Below are 17,206 nucleotides of genomic sequence, written 5' to 3' on the forward strand. Positions count from 1 at the left end.
CCTCTTTAGCCATTATTTCTTTATATGTGGGAAAGTGACAGCCATACTTTTACTTTTTTATATTTCTGCTTTTATCCTGACCTCAGGACCACAGATATAACATTGCTATCCACCAACATCAATACCTCATGGCATGAAATGGTTAAGAAAGCTAAATGAAGCTTTGCTACTGTCCTGGGGCTTGTGCAGTAACGCCTCACATGCAGTGAATTCTCAGCATGTGTTTTTTGAATTGAAATCTTCCATTTCTGTAATAGCATCACCTGCACCTTTAGGTAGAACTTGAATTTAATGTGGTGTTTTGTGTGTGTGCTTGTTTTTCGAGTAGCTGATGGATTTACAACTGAGCGACAGTAACTTTCGTCGACACATCCTGTTGCAGTATCTCATTTTATTCCAGTATCTCAAGGGGCAGGTCAAATTTAAAAGGTAAGTTAATATGGGTAGTAAATGGTTTATATAAACAGCAGCAAAGAGAATGATTGCTTACTGATGTATATCTTTATGTAGCGGGCTCATTTTGTGTGGAAGGCTCACCTCCCTGAAACATTTCATTTGCAGCAATATTAGATAATCAGGGGCTTTTGTTAGCTTAACAAGATGCTAAGGTATTTGTTTTAGAGAAAAGGCATTGACTGTATCTGCTGCCAGTGTCTTTCTTGCTGAGAGCCCGGCATCCTGGGAGTTCTCAGTTGTCTTGGTGGGTGGAGGTCTCTGCTCCTGATTTCCATCATTCCTCACCTCACTCAGACCTCCAAACCTGATTTGCAAACTCAGCCAATAATACTTCTTTCTCCAGGTGTGGGACTATCAAGGACGTTAGAACTGAAAAAAAATTAAGTAAAGCTTTGAAGCACGGAGGAGTTCTAGTTTCTTTGGGGTTTCAGAAAACCTAATCAGGACCTCCACTGTCAGTCTGAATACATCCACCTGTAGGGCGGACTAGTCCCTCTTGTCCCACCCAAAACTGAAGCAGAGCTCCCTGCTGGTATCGGAAGTTTGCACAGCAGTGTTGTATTAGTTGTGAAGAATGTGGCTTTCTACCTTCTGGTTTTGAATCCCACTTTCATCACCCACTAGCTGCAGTTCAGCTTTCAGACTTGTAATTTCAAGATAACACATAGCAAGCACTCAAAAATGTTGTTATCCTTCTGTCTGTTGTGGAGGTTTGGTATAGCATTGTAGAAATAGGAGGCAGACCTGGGTTTGAGTGCAAGCTTTATGGCTTGAGCCTCTGTAGTCTGTTTAATATATGCACATGTCCTTGTTTAGAGAATTAAATGAATAATGTATGTAAAGTCCTTAGATCCTGGCACATGGCAGTCTATCAGTATTTGTTGGATGGCTATAAACTATAGAGCACCTAGTACATAGTGAGAGCTGAACTAATGGCAGCTGTTAACAATTTGGGTCTGCCTTCAGCCTTCTCTAGAGTTTTGGGGGTTTTATTCATTGTATCTTGAATGCATTTTAAAGGAACATAGTGTGACTTATTTGAATGTGCATCTTGGAGAGGAGTATGTTAACATTTTCTCTGAGGCTATTATCCCACATTGAACTTATTTTAGGAAGCATTCATTGCTTTGTTCAGTGTTTCTTCAAGACAGTACATAAACCTTAAAATTGAATATACATTCTTGTAACTCAAGCATGCTTTTATTGCTTTGTTTCCTAGTTCAAACTATGTTTTAACTGATGAGCAATCACTCTGGATTGAAGATACTACAAAATCAGTTTATCAAGTAAGTTCATCATGCAACAAACCCATGATTGAACAAAATGAAAATTTAGAATTTTCTTTGTTTCAGCCCCAAATAGGAAAATAAGGATAAAGTTAAGCTCAGGTACAAGACCACAAACACTTCTTGGTTCTCTGCCTACAAACCACTCCTATGATGCAGAAAGTTGTTGAAAGCTTAGTATATTCTTTCTAATCACAGCTACTATCTGAAAACCCCCCTGATGGAGAAAGATTTTCAAAGATGGTAGAGGTATGTGTCTTATATTTATATAGTCTTCTTAGCACCCAATAGTTTCAAAGTCTTCATTATGGAATTGTAATTTCTTTGTTTTTCCCAGCATATATTAAACACTGAAGAAAACTGGAACTCATGGAAAAATGAAGGCTGCCCAAGTTTTGTGAAAGAAAGGTAAATTGAGAAAGGCTTTCAGAATACAGTTTAGTATGATTATTTTACATTATGTACAGATATGTGTAAATGTATTTCATATAAAAAATGTAAATTGTATTCCATAAAAATTACAACCACTTTGATATACTATTTGACATTTTTATCTCAAATTTCTTGTCATTAACTTCTCAGAACAAACTGAACTGTTATTAATTATTGGGGAAAAAAAATGCTGTGTACCCACTCCTTGTAATTTGTCCCCTGGTGTGGCATTTTTGTCCTCTCTCTGATGAGTGTAATAATGTGAAGCTTTCATATGAAGCTTTTTTAGGAAGAAAACAATAACTAAATTTTCTTTTACATTAAACATTTGAAATTCCAGTATGTTTTGTTCACCACAGAACATCAGATACCAAGCCGACAAGAGTACTACGGAAGAGAACGGCCCCAGAGGACTTCCTAGGGAAAGGACCCAACAAAAAAATTCTGATGGGAAAGTAGGTTAACCTGTCTCCTAGGTGGGATGTTATCATAGAGGCTTTTATATTGTGAAAATATTACTGTAAGAACTCCCAAGGTTTTGTGTTCTTCCAGTTTTGTGTGTGTTTGGTATGTACACGGATGACTAAAGCAAACCACACCCTATCAATCTGTAGGGTCCATCATGGATTCATGCATTGAGACAAAACTTACGTTTTTTGTCTCCTGTTTCCAAAATCCATGGCTCTAGGTTCTGCCATTTTTTCCATGTCACAGACAATACAATTGCTGTTAGATTGATCCAGCTTACTTCTAGTTGTTGCATAGTACTATAATCCTTTCATTTCTTTTACCTTCTAGTTAACTATTCATTGCATTATACTGCATTTGAATATTTTTAGAAAAAAGTAATGGTGATCACTATCATTAAAGGGAGCTCAGCTCATTGTGATGACCTAGATGGGTGGGATTGGGCGGGGGGGGATGGGAGGGAGAGCCAAGAGGGAGGGGATATAGGTATACATATATGATTCACTTCATTGTACAGCAGAAACTAACAACATTGTAAAGCAATTTTACGCCAATAATGAAAAGGAAAAAAAATCATTAAATATATCCTCATATAGAAAATTTGCTAAATACCAAAAATGATTAAAACTCATCACCACCCCAAAATCCACTATTTAAGTATTTTTATAGTTTTAAGGTAGAAGAGAATGGTGTCCATAAAAAATGTATTTATTTTTGTGTCTGTCTATTTTGCAGTGAGGAGTTAACAAGGCTTTGGAATCTCTGTCCTGATAATATGGAAGCCTGTAAATCAGAGACAAGGCAGGTTTAAAATGTTTCATATAAAGTATTGCTTTTCTCAAATGTTAACTAGAGTAGAATTTTGTCAGCTATAAGCAGAGCTCAAAAGAAATTTTAAAGTTTACTGTGGTTGACTTTGGCCCAGTAGAATATAGCTTTCCATAAAACACCTAGAAGTACTGATAAAATAATTGTAGAAACCACAAGAAATAAAGATTCGCAAAAGAAGGGGGAACTAAAAACCAAAGTAAGAACTAATGCTGCGGTTGCTTCTAGCTGGGGAGCAGTGCAGGTGATTCCCACATTGGGGAACCAGAGAACTTGGGTTTTAACGGCCACAAAAGGACAGAAAGTAAAGCCTTAGGGCTGCACAAATATGTAACTGAGTTTCCCCTAAGTAAAGCTGAGGCCCTCAGGGCACACTATCTGTAAAAGAAGGGCACGGCAGGAGGAGGAGGGACTTGCTCACTGGCACAGGAAGCAAGGAGCTCATCCATTTCCACCTGAGATGTGGGTGAAAAGGAAAAAGTATTCCCTGAGAAATTATAACCACAGGTCTGCTGTCATACGGTCTTAAGAGTTTATATTTATACTACCAGCAGTATAAAGGAATGACCCTCAAGCTAAGAGGGTGAACTAAAAAGTCCCAGGCTGATGATAGAAAGCTTGTGGCAGGGTAGGGCGGCCACACCTTCAACCTAAGCCACACAAGGATTCTACAGGTAAGTCTGAAGATCAACTCACCATCCAAACTTAAGAAAACAAGCTACCATGACTAAGAATCAGCAGACAGAAGAAGCAACTAAAAGGAACATGGCACTCTCAAAAAGGACCAGGCAAATTAGAAAAGACAAGTACTTCTTGTAGCAATAAGAAAATAGAGCCATTTTGTACAACACAGGGAATATAGCCAATATTCTGTAATAACTGTAAATGGAAAATAATCTTTAAAATTGTATATAAAATTTTTGTAAAGATGTGATAAAATGTTTAAAAAAATACATAGTCATTGAAATTACAAAATTTAATAGGCTCTCTTTAGAGAGCCCATTTTTCTCATTTTAGTCGAAGATGTCTTCTGATAAGATTCTTGGGTCTTACTTGCTTGGCTACATCAAATTTTATCTCTACATACAAATGCAAGAAAGATGCAATTAAAAACCAATCATGCTACCATGGTAACAATCTAAACTAAATGTTAAATTCATATGGTCTGGTTATTAGTTTTGGTTCAATTCTGGTTTTAAAAATAAATATCCACGGATGTGGGCATGGCATGAACATTTCCTGCTTGCTGGTAAAATTTAAATGCTCTTAAACCCCTGGCTACCCTCTGTGACCAGCAGCGCTGTCGTATGTGACAGTATATAGCGCAGTGTGTGTTACATTAGACTATAGTATATAAAATGGTGTAGTACCACACTGCCCTCTTTATTGTCCCCTTTGAGAATTTGAGTCACCTCCTTAAAAATCTGAGTTCCTAAGTAATCTAACTGAAAAATCAGTGTGGGTAATGCTGGAATCTTTATTGCCACCATTGTATGAGCATTAAGAACACACATGATCCTCACTCGTTATTTTTTTTAATGCCCAGGGAATATATGCCAACTTTGGAGGAATTCTTTGAAGAAGCCATTGAACAGGCAGACCCTGAAAACATGGTTGAAAATGAATACAAGTAAGTAATGTTTCTCATGAACTAATTTCCCTAATACCTCTTAAGAACTGTATGTATACTAGAATGCTTATCAAGGCAGACAGTTGAGAGCATAGTACTTTTCCTTTTAGCTGGGTTTATGTGCCAGCTTCACATTACTGCACGTCTTGATTTCAGTGACCATTCCCATTCCCATCTAAGCGTGACTTAGAGTCACGCTTGTGTCAGAAAAGTAGAAAAATCCCCCTTGAGCCCACCTCTATCACCTCTTTTCTCTGTTCCCCTTCAAATCACAGTATGTCCAACAGTGGTTGATAATTACTGCCTTCATTTCCTCAGCTCCTGTTCTCTGGTCAGCCCATGCCTGTCTCCCCATCACTCCACTGAAATAGCTCTGATCATTTTTTGACCTCTCAGCAGCATTCTCCAGTTGATCTCTCCCTGCTTAGATAATGTTTTCTTCGCTTGACATGCACTCTCCTCCTGTTTTTCCCTTTGCCTCACCGTCTGTCTCCATTGCTGGCTCTCCATCTAACTCAAATTTTGTAGTAACTTCAGGAGTCAGTCTTAGCTGTATCTTCCAGGTGACACCACACAGCCCCATGGTTTTAAACAGGCATTATGGCATCGTGATCCGAGGGCAAGGGCCCTCTCATCAGCCTGCCTAGGTCAGTCCTGGGACTCTACCACTTACTGGCTAGGCTTCTAAGGGCTAATTTAAACCCTTCTTTGCTTTGTTTCGTTATCTGTTAAATAGTAATAGTATCCATCTTACAGGGTTATCCGGAGCATTCACTAAGATGGTTCACGTTGAACCAGGCACTGCCTAGCGGTAGTTTTTCAGGTGCCAAGACTGTCTCAGAGGTAATGAGGCTCATTTCTGAGCAGTGACCAATAAACTAGATTGCTACTCTTAAGAACTCGTGGGGACTTCCAAGTCACTTACAAAAACTCTTTAAGTGGAACAAGTCTGTGCTCTGGATTCTCTGTAGCTTGCCTGTTTCCAAAACATTATCTTTAGAGTTTCTCAGGTTTTTCTTACCTTACTATGTACCACCTATATTAAGGAACAGTTCGTGGATTCTGTTCTTGGTATCACTGCTTATGGTGTTGGCTACTGAATGTGTCCCTTTTAGTTTTGGAGTAATTTTTATTCACTGAGGTTGATATTCAGCAAATTAAAGTTTAAATGTTATATAAATTTTTAAAAAACATATTAAATTAACATGATGAAAACTGTTGGGTTTATAAAATATTCTGAAACTCACACGTGCAGATGGCATTGCCCGTTTGGATATCAAGTCAACGGAACATAGTGAACCTATGAGTATTTTTCTCTCTAAATGACCAGGGGGATGATCAGTCCTGCACACACGGCATCTAGCCAGTCCTGGACACATACTAATTGACTTTTAACTTAAAATGTATGTAAACTTTTTAAATTTAAAAACTGCTGCATATGAACCTGCCTCTTTGGACTCGGTTTCCATTTATAAGTGAACTGCACACTGAGAGATCCTTTAGGGCTATGATCAGAATGAGAAGAATGGTGCCTTCAGCTACTGACCTGGGGAGTATAGAATTTTGCCTGGTGAACTACATTAACTGGAAGGGAATATAGAAATAAAGAAGTATAAATTACAAGACTGACATCTCTTTTTGTAGGGCTGTGAACAATTCTAATTATGGTTGGAGAGCCCTGAGACTATTAGCACGGAGAAGCCCTCACTTCTTTCAGCCAACCAACCAGCAGTTTAAAAGTTTGCCAGAATATCTCGAAAACATGGTAATAAAGCTAGCCAAGGAATTACCAGTAAGTAACACAGATCAATTTTTACATCCTTTAGTTTGCGTTACCTTCTTTTTTTAAACTGCTATTGCTGTTTGAGCTAAGAGCTGAATTTAGCCTTTATCACGTGGAAAAAAAAAATCCATAAACCCCCTTGTTCTAGAATGAGGAAGAAAATGCATTTGAGTATACATTTATATAGGAAGTACATAAATAAAGTAACTTTATATAAAAAATTATTAACGTAATTATTATACTTTGATTTAACTTATTTTTTGTTTGCCAATGCATTATATTTTATCAAAGGTAGGGCCCATGGGGTAGTGGTAGGCAGCTTGGCCTATCTTTCTACTCTTTTCTCTTTTCCAATACAATATGGTAGTAACTATACTGTATGCATAAATCTGAATAAAATTACTCAAAAAAAAAATGTTAAGGACATGGTTGCTCCCCCAGTCTTCCCTAGACCATTATTACCATATTCTGAGTACTTGCAAGTCATCTTACCATACTTCTTACTGGCTCCCTTCTTCCCAGGTTGGAGTAAGAGTCTTTCCAACCTTCAGTCTTCCCCACCCCTCCTTCTCCAGGTTAACACTGTCCCACTGTGATCCTTACCTGACATTCACATTTAACACTCTCAAGGGGAAAGTTCTGGGTCCTGTAATTGGATCTCATAACTAAATAGAAAGTATCTCCAGTTACCTGATTTTAGAAGTTGGCATTCTTTTAAAACATTCTTTTACTCATTTTAGCCTCCTTCTGAAGAAATAAAAACAGGTGAGGATGAAGATGAGGAAGATAATGATGCTTTACTGAAGGAAAATGAAAGTAAGAATTGAATTTTCTTGGCTATTTTACAAAATTGGAAAAGATTGGGGTTCTTTGTTGAGAGGTACGTTATTTGATCTACTTCTCAACTTCTATTTTTCTCAGCTGTTTCTTATAGTGAGGAATCTAAAACATTGCTTGATAATAACTTTTAAAATAGTACCTTTTATACAGTAAAATTTGGAAGTGTTGGGAAGAAAAGTACTTACACTTGAAGACAACTCATACCTGTTAAATTCTTGGGGTTTAGATTGGGGGCCGCTGGTTTCAGAAGCCTTCCTAATTATGATAAAGGCAACAGCTTTAGCTGATTGAGTCCCTAATGATCATAAGAATGGTAATTCAACACGTGGAAAGTATAAAAAGGAACTGTTTTACTTTTAAAATAAAGCTTATTAAAGGTGACTGATATCTCAGTGGCCCCATATTCCATTTTATATTTTGAATCGTACACATCCTCGTACTTTGTTCATAATTTATGTTTCCTGTGTTTTCTAGGTCCTGATGTTCGGCGAGACAAACCTGTAACAGGGGACCAAATAGAGGTATTTGCCAACAAACTGGGTGAACAATGGAAGATTCTGGCCCCCTACTTGGAAATGAAAGACTCAGAAATTAGACAGATTGAGTGTGACATTGAAGACATGAAGATGAGAGCTAAGCAGCTGCTAGTCGCCTGGCAGGATCAGGAGGGAGTGCATGCTACACCTGAGAACCTGATCAATGCACTCAACAAGTCTGGGTTAAGTGACCTTGCAGAAAGTCTAACTAATGACAATGAGACAAATAGTTAGCTTTTTTTTTTTTATTATTAAAACTGTGATAAGCTTTTGTTACCAAGCAGCATTTGATAAGAGGTTCACTGGTTTTGGTAAACAATAAACAAACATTTTTATAACAGTTGTACAGTTGGCTGGTGCTCCAAGAACAACAGAATGCATGGTGGCTCTTGATGACTGACCTCAGGGTCTGGGGGGACAAGGGGGTAGGTTGGGGAAATGGCCAAAGTAAAGTGACCTCAAGGTCACATAATATTTTTGTTAACTAAACATTTATAAAGTCAGTAAACAATATTTAGGGGCATGGTGTTTCCTAAGATACACTATGCCAAACTGGTTTCCTGCATTCCATTGTTACAGAATTTAACTTGCTATCCTGAACATCCCACAGTAATACTTTCTGAAACCATATGACTGCTCTAGTCTCATCTGTGCTTTAAAGCAGATGATCAGCAAGCAATGGGCTGTTTGTCACCTCTTTTTGTAAGTAAAATTTTAATGGTACACAGCCATGCTGATTCTTTTAAGTACTGTCTATGGCTCCTTTCATGCTACAACAGCAAAGTTACATAGTTGCAACAAAGACTTGTGACCTGCAAAGCTTAAAACATATTTAAAATACCTGGCCCATGGCAGAAAATATTCTCCAACCCCCAACTTTAAAAGAAATGGGGTGAAGTCTAAAACGTAGTTCTTTTAGCCTTACAGAACTTATTTTAAGCTCTCAAGTCATTAAAATAGGGATACATACCTCAGGGATTGTTGTGAAGTTCAAATGAGATGTATGTGAGAGCATCCTACAAACAGCAAAGCACTATAGTCATGGCTGGAGACAGTTTCCATTCCCACGTAAGTTACCCTTTAGGGCGCTAAGGTCATTGTTTTGAATCCGGAAGGAGGGCTAAGTGCCTGTCACTAAAAATATTCTTGCTGGGGCTTCACCTCACTCGCTAGTCCAACAGTGATCCAGCACAGCTCTATATCAAAAGGGCCTCAGTGCGAGGGGCACAGCACATAAGGCACGCTCAGGAATCAATCAAGACATTTTCTTGCTTATTCTCTTTTCAAAGATCTTACATGAAAGGCTGAATTCTAAAATAGCCTTAATAGTTTAAAACAACACTAGTATAAAACAACACTAGTATAAGTCCTATTTCTTATACTTTATATAATGCTTTTCTGGATCAAATAAAATGAAGTCAAGTGTTTTGTAATGACAATTAAGGAATTATAATTTAAAATGCTAATTCCGTAAAAGGCTTATATACTTTGTTCTAACCCTACCTGATCTAGTAGCTACAGCATCCTCCAAATCGTAAAATCTGAATTCTAATTCCTAAATTGGTGTCCTCAAAATTCAGAAAATTAGTGAATAAAAAAATTTCACAAATTTACAAGCATCACACCAATATATAAAAGAATCATTACAATTCTTATGGTCTCATCCTCCCTATTCTATTCTACACCCCCTCCAAGGCAAAAGAGTACTGATTGCCAATTATTAAAGCTTAGCTGAAGCTATTTACAAATAAATTTTCCTGAAATGCTTATTTTATCCCCTAGTGTTCTTAGATTACATTGTTCAAACTTGAGAGGAAATGGCCATTATTCTCTAAGAATCTAATAGTTATCACTACTATGCTCTGCAGAGCATTAAAACAGCATAAGCAAAGATGAGATTTCATGATAATCCCCAAAAACTTTATTATAAATATCTAACTCAAAGGAAATCAGACAAGTCAGCTGATACTCTATCCTTTCACAACCAAGCAAGGCTCCTAAAACAAAAATGAATTAACTAGAGTATTAAAATGGAAGAAACCTACCAATATTGAGATATCTCATACTCTGGTATTTCTGCCATCACTTTAAAAATCATTGGTATTAAATTTTGATAGATATTAAGAATTTGGGAGTTGACAGGGGAGTAGAAAGAAACACCCAACTGAGCCAAGGAACAGATCTGATAACATGGTTGCATTCAGCATCCAAAGAACTCCATTACTTTTACAACTCTATTCCTTTTTTAAACAATATTATGCTACAGGCAAAGACGACAGTATTTTTAAATGGATGCTTAAGAGCATAGTTAAACTAACCATCTGCAGAAACTGTAATGGTAGTAAACATATCTGAACTTCAGCTAAGCTCCAACACTCAACAGACAAAAGACTTGAGGTCAAACGCTGTTAGTCCCTCTTTGTTTTGTTTTTTTATTAAATATCCTAATTTTCTAAAAATAAGCAACTGGAGCTTGTCAACATTATTTTTAAGGTTGATTACTACAAAACCATTGCAAAGTTAAATGTACAAACCTAGTACGTCAGAGACACAGTAATAAATGTATAATCAAATGTACTATTATTGATCACAATTTATTTTAAAGTCATGAACAGCCAGCAACAGGCTGGACAAATACTTGATTGTATCCATGTTTCCATGGGATGGGGACAGCAGCACTGAGTTACACAATGAGATCAACACTTAACTTCCTTTCCACCGTCCTGGCAAAATTTTTGTTAGATAATGCAAAGGAGGGGCAGCTACTGAATCACTGGTGGTTTGAACCATGCAAAAACAACAAGTAATAGAGTAATAGGTGTGCAATAAACATCTGATTGCTGAATCTTGGGCTGAAAAAGACAGGAAGAAAAATTATCACAGAAGGTAATGGTTGAAAGGCATTTCAACTCATAATTTTTAAAAATTAATCCAAGAAATAAGCTTTTTAAAAATGTCTTCCTGTCACCTTTATATAGGGCAGCACAGTCCAAAGGCAATTTTCTCTTTTCTGTTATTTTTTAGGTCGATAACACAGAGTGGTCTGCTTCTGCCCTCTTTTGTTCCACATGAGGGGAAACATGTAAAACCACCTAAAAATCTTCCTTTAAAGCTCTGGGTTATAGAAATGATCAACAAACAACATTTATTTCACACCTAAGCATAAATAGCTAAAATGAAGATTACTGTTCACTTTCCTCTTCCATTATTTCAATTCTGCGAGGCCCATAGAGTAGAACATAAGCTATATGCCAGTCTCCACCACCAGAAAGCCTCAAGATATCCTCTGGTGTCACGATGCTGACCTTATCATCATCAAACTTAATCCACTCATCTACAGTGCAAAAGAGAAGAATGAAATTAATCTCATATATGATTTTTTCAGACTTCCATTGCAAAAAAGGTACTGAGTAATTTTATGTACAGTAGTATTCCATCTGCCATACCAACAGTTCTCAAAGTGTGGTCCAGGGACTACTCAGGTTCAAGATCTTTTCAGGGGTTCCATGAAGGTTACAACAATTTTCATAACACTCCTAAAGCATTTCCCTTTCCCCCCTCATACTGTGAAGTGTGCTTTGGAATTCTCCAGAGGTTACACAATGTGTGATAAAGCAGCAGACTGAAGGCAGAAACAGGAGAATCCAGCTGTCTCCTATTAAGCCTAACAAAGCAGACTTAGAAAAATGTAAATCAATATCATTTTTTGCCTTTTTTTGTTTTGGAAAAGATCGCAATTTTTATTTTGAAAGTGTTATTTATTTTAATATGTAATGACTTCATTACTGTCAGTTTTAAAAGAATTAACTTCTCAGTTTTAATTTCTATTATAGTAAATATTAAGAGAGATAATCCTCATAAATAGAAGCTCTTTGGGATCCTCATTAATTTAAGAATGCAAAAGGAGTTCTGAGATCAAAAAGTTTGAGAACAAATGTAAAAATCTAAACAACTTATCAAACTAGTATGGAACAATTTAAAAAAACAGAATCTTTACCTTGTTTCCTTTTCACCCATGATACATAATGACCTGAAGAGCTAGATCTTCCCTGATGTGTTAGCACTGCTTGTAAGTCATAGTATCCACAATTATTGGAGCCAATGTCTAAAGAAAGATGTAAACCCAATAATATTAGAAATGAACAGATATGTGCTTTCTCAAGCTAAGTAACAAGCAAGAACAACTCAAGTTTAGCCTAGAGAAGTACTATTATTGTTAAAATCCAATAAGATACTACTGTCCAATTAAAGGTTCATGAAAGATGTTTTAAGAAGTATGCTATCATTCATAGAACATATATTCACTAAAAAGTGATTTTTTTTACTATGTCATACTAAGGTAAATTATAAGAAACAACTTTTTTTTAAAGAACAGTATCTGAAAAAAAAATATGTGGAAAGACAGTAATTTTACCTAAAAAAAAAAAAAAACCTACACACAGTAAAACTCAAATGAAGATTTCACTTACCATCAGCAAAAGAAAAGGGTTCATACTTAACTTCTTTTGGGGGGCTACTCTTTTTGTCATTCTGAGGGGAAAAAAATTTTAATTTTAAGTGTTCATGATATTGGAAATAAAATTTATATTCTCAATGAGTATCCATCTCCACAAATATTTACTGTCTATAATGCAAATCACCAAGGCAAGACAAAGAAAAAATATGATCTGCCTTACAAATTGCTCAAATGATACAGCTACAGTTAACATAAAACTGTAAACCCAAAAGTCCTACTCTTTAACAACATACAGTCTCATATGTATAGTAGGAAATCCTGATTACAGAACCAACTTCAAACCACTAAACCTAGAGCACACCAGTGAATACAGAGTACAGATAAACACTGCTCTAAGGTAGAAAAAGAAAACCCAATTCTGCAACTTTTCCAGAACACTATCAAACCACATAGGTGAAGACAAAACAAAAGAAAACCTGCCTCAAAAAAACAGAAGTCGAATTACTGCAATGGCCACCTGCCACTTCAGCCCAAATGAACTGAAATATTTAATTCAGCAAATATTTACCTAAATTAAAAGAGGTGTGATTTAGACAAGGATCTTCAGTGGGAACTCTCTTGCCTCAACCCATTTCAGTGTGTAATGTAAAAACAACTAAGCAGGGGCATCCCTGGTCATGCAGTGGTTAACAATCTGCCTGCCGATGCAGGGGACACGGGTTCGAGCCCTGGTCCAAGAAGATCCCACATGCCGCGGAGCAACTAAGCCCGTGAGCCACAACTACTGAGCCTGCGCTCTAGAGTCCACGATCCACAACTACTGAAGCCCACATGCCTAGAGCCCGTGCTCCGCAGCAAGAGAAGCCACCGCAATGAGAAGTCCGTGCACTGCAGGGAGGAGTAGCCCCTGCTCGCCACAACTATAGAAAGCCCACGTGCAGCAACAAAGACCCAACACAGCCAAAAATAAATAAATAAAAATTAAAAAAAAAACAAAAACAACTTACTTAGGCATATGGACACAAAGTTCTTGAAGACTATAATAATAATGAAGACAATGCAAGCAGTTTAGAAGACAGCTAAAGTGACAAGAAGCCAAAGGATCTTACAACAAAGAAAGGCAATTAGGTCAACCATTCCTTTATATATTTTTTAACACCTAGAGCAACCCCAAAAAGGCTATACAAAGAAACACATTAAAAAACATTACACATGGGTTTCCCTCGTGGTGCAGTGGTTGGGAATCCACCTGCCAATGCAGGGGACATGGTTTTGAGCCCTGGTCGGCAAGGATCCCACATGATGCGGAGCAACTAAGCCCATGTGCCACAACTACTGAGCCTATGCTCTAGAGCCTGCAAGCCACAACTGCTGAGCCCATGCACAACTACTGAAGTGCGAAAGCCCTAGAGCCCATGCTCCACGACAAGAGAGGCCACTGCAATGAGAAGCCCGCGCACCATAGCGAGGAGTGGCCCCTGCTTGCCGCAACTAGGGGGAGCCTGTATGCAGCAACAAAGACCCAATGCAGCCAAAAATAAAATAAAATAGATAAATTTTTTAAAAATCAAATTCTTCAAAAAAATTATACATAAACTAGAATTCTAAAAAATGTTCATGTAACCTACAAGAAGGGAAAACAGAAACAAAAATCAGAACAAATAGCAAAATATAAAATAGATTCAAACACTAACATATTAAGAATTACATGAAATGTAAATGGTCTAAATGTACCAATAAAAAGACAGAGGTTAACACAGGATTAAAAAACATGACCCAACTATATACTGTCTGTAAGAAACTACCTTCAAATATAGCATGGGCAAATTTAAAGTAAAAGAATGGAAAAAGATGTATCATGCAAACATTAACAGAAAGAAAGCAGCAGTGGCAATATTAATATCAGATAAAGTAGACTACAGAACAAAGAAAATGACCACGAACCAAGAGGGACACTCCATAATAATCATAATCAGTAATAATCATAATAATCATAATCAGTAATAATCATAATAATCACTCCACCAAGACAGAGCAATCCTAAATGTGTATGCACCAAATAACAGTTACAAACCATGAAAAGCAAAAAGCTAACAGAACTGAATGAATGGGGAAACATACAAATCCACAATTTTAGTTGAAGACTTCACCACTCCTCTTTCAACAACTGACAGAACTAGACAGAAAAACAGCAAGGTTACAGGAAAAAGCAACAACACCATCAACCAACTGGATCTAATCAACATCACATAATACTCCACTCAACAACAGTAAAATACACATTCTTATCAAGTGCCCATGGAACACTTACCAAGATAGATAACATCCTGAGCCATAAAGCAAACCTCAACAAATTTAAAGGAATTTAAATCACACGAGTGTGTTTTCTCACCACAATTGACTCAAACTAGAATCAGTAACAAAAAGATAACAGGAAATTTTCCGAACACTTTTAAATTAAACAAGACACTTCTAAATGATCCAAGGTCAAAGAGAAGTCTCAGTTTTTAAAAAAATACAAGAAACAATGAAAATGGAAATGCAATACAACAATTTGTAGGACACAATCTGAAAGCACTGCTAAGAGGAAATTTACAACACTAAATGCACACATCAGAAAACAGGAAGTCTGAAATAAAAGATCTAAGTTCCCACACCATAAAGACCTAGAAAGAGAGGAGGAAAATAAACCCAAAGCAAGCAGAAAACAGGAAATAATAAGAGTAAAAATCAATAAAACGAGATGCAGAAAAACAGAGAAAAATCAATGAAACAAAATGCTAATTCTCTGAAAAGAGCAATAAAATTGACAATCCTCTAGCAAGACTGACAAAGAGGGGCTTCCCTGGCGGCGCAGTGGTTGAGAGTCCGCCTGCCAATGCAGGGGACACGGGTTCGTGCCCTGGTCCGGGAAGATCCCACATGCCACGGAGCAGCTGGGCCCGTGAGCCATGGCCACTGAGCCTGCGCGTCCGGAGCCTGTGCTCCGCAATGGGAGAGGCCACAACAGTGAGAGGCCCACGTAACGCAAAAAAAAAAAAAAAAAAAAAAAAATACTGACAAAGAGAAAAAAAATAGACACAAATTTACAATATCAGGAATGAAACAGGGGACAAATATCGCTACACACCCTGCAAACATCAGAATAATCATCCTAGGAACAACTCTGCACACATAAAATTGACAAGCTAGATGAAATGGATCAATTCCACAAAACTACAAACTACCAAAACATACCCAATATGAAATAAATTTGAATAGCCCATAACTATAAAGTTGAATTTTTAATTTAAAAACTCCTGAAAAAGGGCTTCCCTGGTGGCACAGTGGTTGAGAGTCCGCCTGCTGATACAGGGGACACAGGTTCGTGCCCCAGTCCGGGAGGATCCCACATGCTGCAGAGCGGCTGGGCCCGTGAGCCATGGCCGCTGAGCCTGCGTGTCCGGAGCCTGTGCTCCGCAACGGGAGAGGCCACAACAGTGAGAGGCCCGCGTACCACAAAACAAAACAAAACAAAAAAAACTCCTGAAAAAGAACTCTGCAGGCCAAGACTGTCTGACCAAGACAATTCTACCAAACGTTTAAAAGAGAACTAACACCAATTCTACACAATCTCTTACCAAAAAAATGAGAAAAAAACAGCTAATAAATCAATTCAGGAGAGTAGAGGATGTAAGATCAATATACAAAAATCAACTGCAATGAATGCTAAAATGAAATTTAAAAAAACTATGCCATTTACAAAAACATCAAAAAGAATAAAACAGTTACAAATAAATTTAACCGAAGTACAAGAAATGGACTTTCCTGGTGGCGCAGTAGTTAAGAATCTGCCTGCCAATGCAGGGGACACGGATTCGAGCCCTGGTCTGGGAAGATCTCACATGCCGCGGAGCAACTAGGCCCGTGCGCCACAACTACTGAGACTGCACTCTGAAGCCCGCACGCCACAACTACTGAGCCTGTGAGCCACAACTGCTGAAGCCTGCATGCCTAGAGCCCGTGCTCCGCAACAAGAAAAGCCACCACAACGAGAAGCCCCTAGTCACCGCGTGCGACCAGAGAAACCCTGCACCAGCAACAAATACCCAACACAGCCCAAAATTAATTAATTAATTATTTTTTTAAAAAAGAAGGGGGTAGGGGGAAAGGAAAGTGGATTTGGCTACAAAGGGGCAGCATGAGGGATCGTTGTGGTAAAGGGAAATGTATTGCATCTAGACTACATCAAAGTCAGTATCCTGGTTGTGATATTGTATTACAGCTTTGCAAGATGTTACCACTAGGAGAAACTGGGTAAAAAGTACTCAGGAACTCTATTATTTCTTATAACTGCATGTGATTCTACAATTATCTCAAAATAAAATTTAATTTTTTAAAAACTGCTTTTAACACACACACACACAGTAACCTGCAGAAGAATTTAATTTTAACATTTGGTATATAATATCACACTGGAAATATTCCTAGTTACCAGGAAATATCTTTTTC

At 37.6% G+C, this 17,206-nt stretch overlaps 2 protein-coding genes across 2 annotated transcripts in view; one reads left to right on the forward strand and one right to left on the reverse strand.

Annotated features, from left to right (window-relative positions):
• Window positions 1–8,599, forward strand: part of THOC1 (THO complex subunit 1) — a 43,700-nt gene extending 35,101 nt beyond the window's left edge. Inside the window, exons 12-21 of the mRNA XM_060118180.1 lie at window positions 329–429; window positions 1,676–1,742; window positions 1,941–1,991; window positions 2,080–2,150; window positions 2,534–2,629; window positions 3,378–3,443; window positions 5,017–5,100; window positions 6,745–6,892; window positions 7,624–7,699; window positions 8,198–8,599. Of these exons, the coding sequence (XP_059974163.1) occupies window positions 329–429; window positions 1,676–1,742; window positions 1,941–1,991; window positions 2,080–2,150; window positions 2,534–2,629; window positions 3,378–3,443; window positions 5,017–5,100; window positions 6,745–6,892; window positions 7,624–7,699; window positions 8,198–8,493 (1,056 nt within the window). The 3' untranslated portion in view covers window positions 8,494–8,599. The remainder of the gene's footprint in view (window positions 1–328; window positions 430–1,675; window positions 1,743–1,940; window positions 1,992–2,079; window positions 2,151–2,533; window positions 2,630–3,377; window positions 3,444–5,016; window positions 5,101–6,744; window positions 6,893–7,623; window positions 7,700–8,197) is intronic.
• A 2,238-nt stretch (window positions 8,600–10,837) lies between these two features.
• The window catches only part of USP14 (ubiquitin specific peptidase 14), a 45,734-nt gene continuing 39,365 nt past the window's right edge, over window positions 10,838–17,206 (reverse strand). Inside the window, exons 14-16 of the mRNA XM_060118181.1 lie at window positions 12,729–12,789; window positions 12,257–12,364; window positions 10,838–11,593 (exon numbers count right to left, since the gene is read on the reverse strand). Coding sequence (XP_059974164.1) covers window positions 11,442–11,593; window positions 12,257–12,364; window positions 12,729–12,789 — 321 coding nt within the window. The 3' untranslated portion in view covers window positions 10,838–11,441. The remainder of the gene's footprint in view (window positions 11,594–12,256; window positions 12,365–12,728; window positions 12,790–17,206) is intronic.

This window comes from Mesoplodon densirostris, chromosome 15 (assembly GCF_025265405.1).
Source record: "Mesoplodon densirostris isolate mMesDen1 chromosome 15, mMesDen1 primary haplotype, whole genome shotgun sequence".
Lineage (NCBI taxonomy): Eukaryota > Metazoa > Chordata > Mammalia > Artiodactyla > Ziphiidae > Mesoplodon > Mesoplodon densirostris.